Raw genomic sequence first — 12064 nt, forward strand, 5'->3', positions numbered from 1 at the left:
AACACCATTCTCTTCTCCGCAGTCCAGTGAATGTTCAGTAAAGCAATCTGATCTGGCTTTTCCTAATTTAAACCAGTTTTTGGCTTTCCTTTGTATTTAAAATGTAGATTCTTACAAAGGTCTCAGTGATTGCCGTGAGCTGGCCCCTACCCAAGCCATCCTTCCTCCTCTTTGTTCGCTCTAGTTTTACTGGAGTTTTTTATTTTCTTGGAATATATCATGTTCTCTTTCACATTTCTCACATTTGCTGTGCTCAGCCAGGAGTGTGCTTTTCCTCTCTCTCTGCTTGCGTCACTACTATTTATACTCCAGGTCTTAAGTTCACTATCACTCCCAGAGGTTTTCCCTAATTTTTAGAACAACCTTCCTTCCTTCTTTCCAACCTTCCTCCTTCCAAATGTATCAGGTACTGAAAACACATAAAAATGTACCAGGAGTAACATAAGACCCTTGTGTACCTCCCATCTGTATTTAACAGAAGTTAATATTTTGCCTTTTTGGGTCTCATCCTTTTTTATTTAGTTTGTAAATAGTAGTTATATTCACATTGTTAAAAAATAAGTAAATATAAAAGAGGATTCAGTGAAGTCTTCCATTCCTGTTCTCTGGCCGCCCAGTTTCTAAACTGTCGAGACTTTTGTATCCTTTTTGAGATACTTTATGCATATACAAGTATAAATATATATTCAATGCAAATATATATTCTTTACCTAACCTTTGTACACAAATAGTAGCATACCCACACTGTTTCACATCTTGGTTTGTTTTTACGTGTTTTACACATGCTTTTTAATTTATATTTTGGAGCTCCTTCTATATCAGTATATAGAGAGGTTTTTCTTTGCTTTTACAGTCACACAGCATTCCATTGTTCAGATATTCGGAAGTCATTTCAGTAGCTCCCTGTTAGTGGACATTTAGCTTATTTCTGATCTTTTTTACTATTGTAGATAATGCTGTAACAAGTAACCCTACAGATAGATTGTTCACACACATGCAATTTATGTGCGATACAAATTCCTGGAGGTGAAATTGCTGGATCAAAGAGCCGTGTGCTTTGTCATTTTGATATCTGTTGCCAAATTGTCCTCCATATAGTGTTACCGATTTCACCTCCCACTAACAGAGTCTGGAGAAGCAGTCAGGATGATCATCTTTGATCAGTCTGAAATGAAAAATGATATTGGACAGAGTATTGTTTTATTTTGCTTATTTCTTATGCGTGAGTTTGAGTAGCTTCATAGTTTAAGAACCATTAGTATTTTCTGAGAACTTTCTGCGTGCTTTTTTACTGGATTGTTTTCAGTAGTATTTTTTGAAGTTTATTTCTTAGGGCGTCTTTGTTGAGGAAATATTTAATGGTCTGCGCTCACCACTGGTGATAGAGACACAGGCTTTGCCTTCCTAGAGCTTTCAGTGACACAATGAATCAGAAGAATAGAAATTGCAAGTACCATTAATTGATAAGACAGGAGAATGTGGTAGAGAATGGCTGTTTGTTGGGTGGGATGTATAATTTGAGTAAGCCACATTGGTAGCAGGTAGACTCAAAAATATGGTAGCTTTAAGAGTATGAAGTTTCTGGGGCCGGCCCGGTGGTGCAGTGGTTAAGTTTGCACGTTCAGCTTCTCAGCGGCTCAGGGTTTGCCAGTTTGGATCCCGGGTGTGGACATGGCACTGCTTGGCAAAAGCCATGCTGTGGTAGGTGTCCTACATATAAAGTAGAGGAAGATGGGTATGGATGTTAGCTCAGGGCCAGTCTTCCTCAGCAAAAAGAGGAGGATTGGCAGTAGTTAGCTCAGCGCTAATCTTTCTCAGAAAAAGAGTATGAAGTTTCTTTCTTTCTTTTTATATAATAATCTTGAGTGGATTTTCAGGTTAGTGGCATGGCTTTTTGCCATGTCCTGAGCTCTCCTAGCATCTTGTGGCTCTCCCATCCCTTAGGGCCTAGTTGTCTGCTGCATCTAGTAGGCAGAAAGACCTGGGAGGTATTTTGTGAGCTAGGTCTGGCCAGGACATAGAAACTTTCATTCACATTCCTTTGACTAACACTTAGTCACATGGTCATACCTAAGTGCACGGGGGGCTGGAAAGTATAGTGCAGCCCATATGCTCAGGAAGAAGAATATATTTTTTGTGGACAGCTGGTAGCCTCTGCCACAGGAGTGGGGACAGCATTAGCCAGAGTGGTCAGGGAAGACTCTGGAAATAAAATTGTGAGAAAGAAACATCCAAGCAAAAATTAGAAATCAGAGTATTCTAGGCAGAAGGGAACATTAAGTACAAATACCCTGAGGCATTTGGAAGATACTGACCAGCAAAGACCTGGTGTGGTTGGAACCTAGGTAGCAAGAGGCAGGATGGCTAGAGGAAAAGGTGGGAGAAGTGAGCGTTGGCCAGATTATGTAGACCATTGTATGGATTTTGGATTCTTGTGTTTTTCTAAGTCCAATGAGAAGTCAGTAAAGGATTTTAAATAGGATAGTGATTGGATTTACATTGTAAAAAGATTATTCTTGCTACTCTTTGGATTAGAAAAAGGCAAGCATGGAAGCTGGGAGTTGATTTAGGAGGCTGTTGTATTAGTCTAGGCAGGAGGTGATAGTGGCCTGGGATTGAGCGATGGTAATGGAGATAGAGCAAAGAGGCCATGGTTGGGCTCTGTTTTGAAGGTTGAGTCAGTAGTACTTGCTCATGGTTTGGATGGAGGAATTGTTGGACGTCTGGATGGGCAGGAGTGCTTCTGTTGAAACAAGAAAGATGGAGAAAGGAGGGGTTTTAGGGGAAAGTAACCCCTTTTGGACCTGTCAAAATATTTACTTTCTGGCCCTTTTCCGAAAAAATTTATTGACCTCTGGCAATAAACAATGCTCCCAAGGAAAGAAAATGGCTAGTGAAATACATGAGCCTATTTATGGGTATAACTTGCTGAAAATTGCAGCTTTCGTAGTTAACTATTTTTCTCTTGATTGTATTTGGAATTTGTATTATAGAATTGTCTAACACATTAAAAGTTTCAAAACCTCCTCTCTCTAATTAGTGTAAATGCTAGTGTCATAGCTTGGATGGAAGATTAAATCTTGGAAACAGTGCTCTGAATAAATCCTTTTCAAATCTGTTCTTGCAGGTGCGTCAGCAATTTCCTGCTCCCCTTGGTTGGTCAGGCACTGAAGCTCCTACACAAGTCACTGTTGAAACTCATCCCGTTCAAGAAACAACCTTTCATGTAGCCCCTCAACAGAATGCATTGCATCATCACCATGGAAACAGTTCCCATCACCATCACCACCACCACCACCACCACCACCACCATGGACAACAAGCGTTGGGTAACCGGACCAGGCCAAGGGTCTACAATTCTCCAACGAATAGCTCCTCTACCCAGGATTCTATGGAGGTTGGCCATAGTCACCACTCCATGACATCCCTGTCTTCCTCAACTACTTCTTCCTCTACATCTTCCTCCTCTACTGGTAATCAAGGCAATCAGGCCTACCAGAATCGCCCAGTGGCTGCTAATACCTTGGACTTTGGACAGAATGGAGCTATGGACGTTAATTTAACCGTCTACTCCAATCCCCGCCAAGAGACTGGCATAGCTGGACATCCAACTTACCAATTTTCTGCTAATACAGGTCCTGCACATTACATGACTGAAGGACATCTGACAATGAGGCAAGGGGCTGATAGAGAAGAGTCCCCCATGACAGGAGTTTGTGTGCAACAGAGTCCTGTAGCTAGCTCGTGACTAAATTGAAACTTGAGTTTGTTTCTTGTGTGTTTTTATAGAAGTGGTGTTTTTTTTCCAAAAAACAAAGTGCAAAGCTGCTTGAATCAGAAGGAGATTAACACACTGAACCGCTACAAGAGGGCAAAGCTGACTTTTTTTTTAACTTGAAAAGATTGCAAAGGGACAATGAAGTTTTTAAAAGAGCCATGTCCAAACCCATCGTCATGGATAGCTCAGAGGTGTCCTCTTTTTGCCTCCCCCGTTTTACTTGCCACATCCCAGTCATAGTGGGGTTTTTTGTCTTTCTATTCCACAAAAGTTAATGTTCAGATGTTGGTCTTGGTCATTTGCCAACTAAGTTTAAAATAAAAAGGCACTGCACATAATTTGCATAAAGGGCCCCCATGAGGGTGTTTTTTCCTTTGTTTTTGTTTTTTCCTTTGTTTTTGTTTTTGTTTTGTTTTGGGTGGGGGGTGGGAAATTTGGGGTTTTAAGTCCTCTAAACACACTTGGGCACGGAAATGCAGTACTGTAAGGAAGAGGGACCTCCAGCTTACACAAACATCACCTTCAGCTGTGTGGAAGGGACGGTGTGTTGGAGTTTGTAAGGCACAGTGAGCATGCTAAGTGGCGGGGATCAGAACTCTCCTGTCTGAACCTACTGAGGAGCGAAGCAGCAATTACATGGGATCCTGTGGGTCTCCTGTTGGAGAGGCCACAGTGAGATAGTAGTGGAACGTGACTGGTCTCCTAACCAAGGTGCACTGAGAAGCAATCAACGGGTCAGTCGCGGCCAGTCCTGGGGAGGTCTGAGTGGTGGTCTTTGGGATAACCTTTGGCCTTATGGATTTGGACTCGAAATTAGAAGAGCCTACCATTTCAGATGCAATCACTTTTGGACATGCTTTTGCAGACAGTCCTTAATGCTGAAAACACAGAGAATGGGTAATTCAAGAGGCCTTTCTTTTAAAATAGACTTTTGTGACCCACTAATTGTAAGGTATTGCAAGGTCACTTTGCGTGTGTCATAAAGTTGACTTCCTTATTGGTTGAAGGTCACAGAAGTAGTGGTTTGCTTTGATGGAAATAGCTACAGCTGTGTCCCTTCCTGCTTTTTCCTTTTTTCTTTTGCTTTTTCTCGGCACGTGGTATCTCCACCATTTCTTCTGCACAAAGATGTCTTCTGTTCATCCTGAACATTTTTAAAAAATGCAGAATTTTATGTGACTGCTTTTTTGCCTCACAATTATGCTGTGAATTTTACAAAAATTTATTTTCTTTTTTGATAATTTATTGTACCAAAGCTGTTTTTATAGCACATAGATGTCTGTAACCAATAATGTAGCAGTTCTGCACTTTGACACAAGGCGTAACTAGACCGTTTTTAAATGTCAGTTGAAAATTATGGCTGTACTATTGCTTAAACAAAACTGGAACTGTTGTCGAATCCATAGCCAATACATTTACCGCACTCTGTTTGCTGAGCAGAGTAGATGACATCTAATTCAAGACTACAACATCTGGTACATTCTCAATGTGTTCAGGCTTCTGAAGGTAAAGGGACACTGGATCCAGAAGCTATGGAACCAGCAGTTGATCCTTGTATTCCTGATTAACCTACTTGTAAACTTGAAAGCAGGACCTCGATTGCACCAACAGGTCCCAAATTTGAGCAGGAATCATGCAGACTCATGCGTGACCTGACGTGAACAGGCTGGTGTTTAACAGGTGCCTAGTGTTGAGATTCTGCTGCCTTAATGTAACACAGTCTGGCAGTTGCTAAATTTGTGTTCCCATTTTAAATTGACCAATTTTAGGGTGTTAATACTTTCGAGCGGTTGAATTGGGAGAAGGACCATAAGTAATTTACCTGTCCAGAATCAAAAGAAGCCTAGAAGAGAAGCAGTAATCTACCTCTGCCGGTAACCCTGTTCAAAGCAACTCAGCAGAACACCACGTTACTTTTTATTGGTCAATTCCATGTGGCTGACTAGGTCAATTTTTTCTGAACACAAGCAGGTTTTTGTATGTCAACAGTGACAAAAAGAAAGGCTTAAAACTCTGTGAATGTGAATGGAAACTTGGGAAAATATCCGTTTTTTATAAACCACAAAATTTTTCTGTTAATCAGGAAGTCCATATTTATTTTGTAATTAAATGTCAAGCCTGTGGATGATTTTGGAAGTTAGTAGTTCATAAAGGTTTACAGTGAATAAAAGGATATCATCTTGAGTATAGCAATATCACAAGGAATTCAGTAGTTACTGCTGTGTAGGAGTATAAGGTGAAGGTATCTCATGGTCAGGTCATTTTTTTCTGTGCTGGTTGCCACATCTTAGCAAGCACCAAGAAACGAAAGCCGTTTTTAAACCGCTACTTACGTAAAGGAGATGATAAAGCCCAATGCTTCTGATGCTGTGTTACGTTACAGTCCAGTTTTGTGTGCTTTACTCCACGGTTTGGTTACAGGACTTCTGTGCATTGTAAACATAAACAGCATGGAAAAGGTTAAATACCTGTGTGCAGATTGTAAGATCTGGTCCGGACTTGCTGTGTATATTGTAACGTTCAATGAAAAAGAGCCCCCTTTGTATTATAGTCATGCGGTCTTATGTATGATAAACAGTTGAATAATTTGTCCTCAGACTCTTTACTATGCTTTTTTAAGAGTAATTTAAGAAAAATGTAAACATAGTAAAAATCTTCCTATGCAATTAACCTGGCCCAGGTAATGGGCTGGTAGGTGGACTGAGTGTAAGTTTAGTCAGTTGTTTAAAAAGGAAAAGTGTTGCATCGACAGAGGCTTCAAAAATCTCGAAATGTAAAATTGGAGGTTTAACAGATCATTTTGATTTCTAAAATTGATTCTTTCTATGAATGGTTACTATATTCACAGTTTATCTCTGATTCGAAGTGCTAGTAGTTAGTAGTGTTTAGAATGGATGTGACAGTTAGATGATTTTCTCTACAAGGCTTTGACCTGCTTTGGAAGCAAGAGGAAATAGAAGTAATACTGTTTCTCCTTCCCCAGATCATTGTATGGGGGCTTATCAGGGACCTCTTGTACAAAGTTTAGAATTCCTGCCACAGTGAACTCATTTATAACCTAAAGTCAGCTCTTTTTATAAATTAATCTGCTTGAGTATATATTAAGGTGGCTTTCAGAAGGCAAAAAAACTTACTTAAAAAATTGTGTGATTCTGTAAAATTCAGGTTGGCTACCTAAAGTTAAACTTACCACATCTAAGAAAGGAAAAGTTCATTTAGTTTTTTCTTAGGATCTGAGCATTTTACTAAGGTACATGGCACATTTTTGGTATCAGACTCCAAAAACCTAGCCTTATATTTATTTAATGAATATTAGAACTACATGTAAAAAATCATTAAGGCTGCAATAATTCTATAAGGCCCACGAAAGGACTACTGCGTTTGCCACTGTACACTCTTTTCCAGCTTCTGTGTTTCTCAACTTACTGTGATAATGAGTCTTATAATAAGGAAATACATTAACCAAATACACAGGCGAGATAGCAAGAGCCAAGTTTCTCGGTCAGTTCCCCAGTTTCCGTTTGGTCTGCCTTCGCTATCGTTTAGAATGCGAGTTCAGTACTCATTCTTATATAGGTTTTTGTAGTGATGGCCATACCTAATAGATTAGATAGTTCATTCCAGATACAGAAGTTAGTGCCGTACATGAAAAAAGTTTGAAATTTTAAGATGAAGGTTGGAGGAGAAACCAACTTTGGTTACTGAGACCGTGTTCAGATTCCTTAGAATGGGCTGGTGACCCGCCATTGGGAAGCCTTTGGTGTCAGAAAGAGTGGAGCAGGCGTTCTCATTTTCTTAACGGTGGATCCCCTCTAGACTTGTTTCCTGGGCTGAAAACGTACAGCAAGTAATTTTAGAACAGAGAACAAAAAAAGAAACCCTAAGAAAACAGCTTATTTTATTCATCATCATTCCTCTTAATGCATAACGGTACCCTGTCATTGTGTCCACTGAGAACCATCCTGTGGACGGCAGCTGGCTTTCGCTCTCTACTAGTAATGTTTGCACATTCCCGTGTTTAAAGCTCTGGCTGTTTTCTGCGGAAGACTCGTTGAGTAAGGTAAGTGGTCCATCACTTTGTGTGTGTGTGTCTCTGGCCTTGTGGACGGCCAAGGTCCCAGATTTCAGCTGCTCGCAGTGAGAAGAGGTAAAGAACCAGCGGGTTCCTGCCTCGTAACTTTGGGAATAACATTCACCTTAACGCAGAGAGCATGAGGTATTTGTCGCTGTCAGTTTTTTCCTATTTCTTACCTTAAATCTTCCTCAAAGACAAAAAGAACGATATTTTTCCAACTAAAACACTGATTTAAACACATACACAATAACTAGGTACTAAAACCCCACTGGTTTCAATATGCAGCTGCTTTACGTGAAAAAACAGTTGTGGGGTTTTTTTCCCCATAATTTCCCACCTTGAGGGTGTAGCCTTTATTAAAAAGTTAGAGGGGTGGGAATTCATATGTGTAAATTTCCCCTTCAGCATCTCACAGATCCCCTGCTTTCTGGGGTAGAACTTAGGAGTGCTGCCTCAGAGCCATGAGGAGGTGGAGCCGAACCTTAAACACTTGCTTTTGCTTTCGCAGACATCACTGTCCTGGGCTCTGAAGGAGCAGGGTACTGGGGCAGGAGTCATGTTGGCCAATAAATTACATTTTTAAATGTGGGGCAGGAAAACCGGGGGCAGAGCGCCTGGTGAATAGTGGAATGGACAAACACGTGGCGCGTACTCCTCTTCAGGGTGCAAGATGGTGGCCGTGGGTCATGCTGTCAGGGGCGCGGTTGACAGCATCGTCTCATCTAGAAAGATGCTCGAGGGTTTCTCAGGTTGCCACAGGTAGAAAGGCCATGTAGGTATTCCATACGTTTTGTCTGTTTGAAGGACTATAGTTTATTTGATTATCTTTCCAATTAAAGTTTCAAAATTGCCATCTTTGGGGCTTTTTGTTTTTTTATGACGTTCTTGTAAATTTTGCTCCCAATATTTACTCATTATTCACTGCAGTTGCCCTCGAGTTCTTTAGCTGAGGCTACAGTTAAGGAGAGATTCAGAGCCAAAGGAAAAATACAGTGGCAGGCCCTGGGTGCGTGGTGGTTCCTCACCAGGCAGTGTCAGTGGCTGGGTCCTTACTGCCCAGGCCAGAGGTGAGAGGGCTCAGCCCGAGGGAGGTCTGCCAGAAGGGAACACCTTGTGCCAGGAGAAGATGTTACATTGGTTAAAATTGAGCCCAGGAGGATGAGTTGGTGAAGCACTCTTGACTCAGTGTTGCATAGAAGTGCTGTAGTAGGGTGGGTGAGGGTGGGGCTTATCAACTCCTTTTGAAACTAAAATGACTTCTGGCAGTGTCAAAGGGTTATTTATGTTTTCAAAGATCTAAAGCATGATACAGTGCAGTAGTGACCCCAGGTTCTCAGTCCGTCTTTATGTACATCCAGTCTGTTGAGGAGGTGACATGACAGTGGGAGATCCTAAGCTAGGTGAAGTACGTAACTCGAGGCACCACGCCGCCTTCATTGCCTGGCAAATCAGTAAGCAAGATCTAGGAAAAAGGGGGTGGTTTTCGTGAACTTCTCTGTGATGTTATCAAACTGCCAAGTCAGTCCTCATCGATTTAAAGCAGGGATTTTCAGCCCTGCTGTCTGTGACTCCTGTAGAACTTGATAAGATCACAGAAGCACTGAGGGCACTCCCAGAATTTTTGGTTCAGCGAGTTGGGAGTGGGGCCTGGGCATGCGTGTTTTTTTAAGAAGCTTTACAAGTGATTCTGTACCTGCAGCCAGGTGTGGCTCAGAGAGCAAGGAGATGCAGGTGGCTGATCTGACAGAAGTCTGCATTAAAGACCATTTTTAAATGTTTTGTGATTGAAGTTTATATATATAAATGAACAATTAAAATTCACAACTTATACTGCATTATAAAATGTCATAAACAAGCCTCCAAGAAAGGCAGAAATGACCAGATGTAAGTATATAAAACTTTACACAATTGGTTTCTCTGTCGTCTTCCCTTTGGGAGGTGGGTTGATGTGACTTCCAATCAGTGGCTCTCAGATGTGCCCTGAGAATGGTGCGTGGTAAGCTCGTTTCCCGGCAGTGGAGCTGGGACGTGCTCCTTCCCAGCGCTGGCTCAGCCTCATGGGGTCTTTCCTAAGACTAGTGGAGTCATTCTCCTGGGCGTGAGCCTCCTGGTCTGAGCGTGCGGGCATTGGGGAAGCCCCGCGGTGTGGTGGCTGTGCTTATCAGCTCCAGAACTGGGTTCAAATCTGTGCTCTTATCCAGAGCAAGTCCTTTTACTTCTCTAAGCCTCACTTTCCTTTTTTGTAAACTGAGAATAACTGTAATATCCACTCGATGGGATTTTATGCAGTCTTCGACGAGATAACGTATGGAAGAATCTTCACACAGTATAGGAAGTGCTCAATAAATATAATTTATACATATAATATACATGAATAAAAGCAAATATAGAGCTCGAGTCCACAGCATGAATGGATCTGCTTCTCGGTGATGAGTATAACAAACACCGTGTGGGGACAGTAGGTGAGTGTTTCGCGTGAAAGATCACACAGGATATTTTCCAGTTCACTTTTACTTCTGGAGCCTGTAACCAGATGGTAACGTCCCTTTACTGCCTGATTTTGCTACTGCACAGCACCTACTTCTCTTTTAGAATTTTGAGGTTGTGTGTTTTGGAGTTTACTTTGCTACCATCTATGATATTTAGATGTTTTATAAAGGATCATTTTCAGTGGAATTTTACAACTTCAAGGAGGCTGGTTGGCGGAGTTTCTGTGGAACGGTCCCGTTTTAACAAGCACGGTCATTAGACCTGGTCATCATGTCTCCGGTGGCCCCACCCCTCGTCCCTCTCCACACCCCAACACCTTCTGTTACATTTGTAGCCTTCGGAGATGTGACTTAGAAAGAAGGTTAAGTAGAAAAAGTCAGTTCCCAAGTTCATACACAGTGATAATGTTGGGGAAGATTTCAGAAGTTAGTTGGTATAACCCAGCATTTTCAAAGCATTAAGGGGTTAGGTGCTGATTTTGGGTTTGTTTTTATTTAATATACTTTGTTGATATGTTAGAGGACTCTCTACATCCTCCAGCTTGGGGGACCTCAATGTAATCCCCTTTTCTCTTCATTCCTAAGGGATCCCCACTTCCTTAGAGCAAACGTAAGGACAGGACGAAAGGACTGTTTGCCTTACAATATACGTGGCCCATGGTACCTCACAGGAACACTTGCACAACAATGGCCTGTGACTTTAGCTGGATAAAGATGAAAACAATGGATCTGATAATGGGATTTAAGAGTTCCCCTGAGGCAGATAAAACACTTTGGGAAGATGGAGTTCCCCATGCTCCTAAAATTCAAATAAGGTAGATAACCTTCTACTTGTTAACCAAGTTGGGCTGGCTTTTGTGCCTCTTCAGAGCTCTGGGTCTTTCCCCTGACCTCTTGCACATCACTGCCCTCTAGACGTGCCTTTGGGCTGATGGGCCTGGCTAGGGGGAGCCCCAGCGCCAACTGCAGACCCTGGATCAGTAGGGTCGGGGTTGATCTCCCACGGCCCTGGATTATGACTCACGCTGCTGTTAGACCTGAGTGATGTTCTGCTGTACAGCGTGCTCACACAGCATTTAACTCTTACCCCGCCCTCTGACTCAAGTACGACTTCCCCCCAGGTCTTACTCCACATGCAGGAATGTGGGCGCTGGGGAGATGGTTACCTCCCTCCCACAGACACTTTTTTCTGAAGGTGTCTCCCGGCCGCTGAGGGCAGTGCCTTCACATCTGTAGCAGTCTGGGAGAATTCAAGTCAGGAGCTTGTCCTGCAGGGCTCCCACGTGGATGCCCCCTCGCTGTGGTCTCTCTCCCTGGTTCAGCTTCTCTGTGGCTTCGAGTGCTGCCTTGTTTTCACTGGAAGTGGGGGCCAGCAGGGACTTTCCTTTACTGGTCGATTAACACCACGTGAACTTGAAATATCTCCCCTCCTTCCTGCAGAAGATGCTCCAAATCAAAGAAAGCACTCGGTACTCATCCTGGAAGTGGAATTAAAAATGGGAATCCCACTCTGAGGAAAAATAAGGTCTTACTGGCAGGGGTCTTGGGGCAGCTGACGGGAGGACTCAGAGAAATCATGAAGCCTGTCGCGTGAAGGCACTCAGTCACGACCTAGGGATGACACCAACAAGCATGTCCCTGTTTCTGGGGGTGGGACAGACACACGGCAGTAACTCCAAATGAGCCAAGTATGTTAAGAGTCAGGGTGTGAACAGGACCCCT

The 12064-nt window shown here is 42.5% G+C and overlaps 1 protein-coding gene across 21 annotated transcripts in view; it reads left to right on the top strand.

Annotated features, from left to right (window-relative positions):
- The window catches only part of DYRK1A (dual specificity tyrosine phosphorylation regulated kinase 1A), a 134613-nt gene extending 128239 nt beyond the window's left edge, over window positions 1–6374 (top strand). For all 21 annotated transcript variants that reach the window (XM_070597666.1, XM_070597676.1, XM_070597661.1 and 18 more), the window contains one exon: window positions 3128–6374. In XM_070597666.1, coding sequence (XP_070453767.1) covers window positions 3128–3748 — 621 coding nt within the window. In that variant the 3' untranslated portion in view covers window positions 3749–6374. The remainder of the gene's footprint in view (window positions 1–3127) is intronic.
- The last annotated feature ends 5690 nt before the right edge of the window (window positions 6375–12064 follow it).

Source organism: Equus przewalskii, chromosome 27 (assembly GCF_037783145.1).
Source record: "Equus przewalskii isolate Varuska chromosome 27, EquPr2, whole genome shotgun sequence".
Taxonomy (NCBI): Eukaryota; Metazoa; Chordata; class Mammalia; order Perissodactyla; family Equidae; genus Equus; species Equus przewalskii.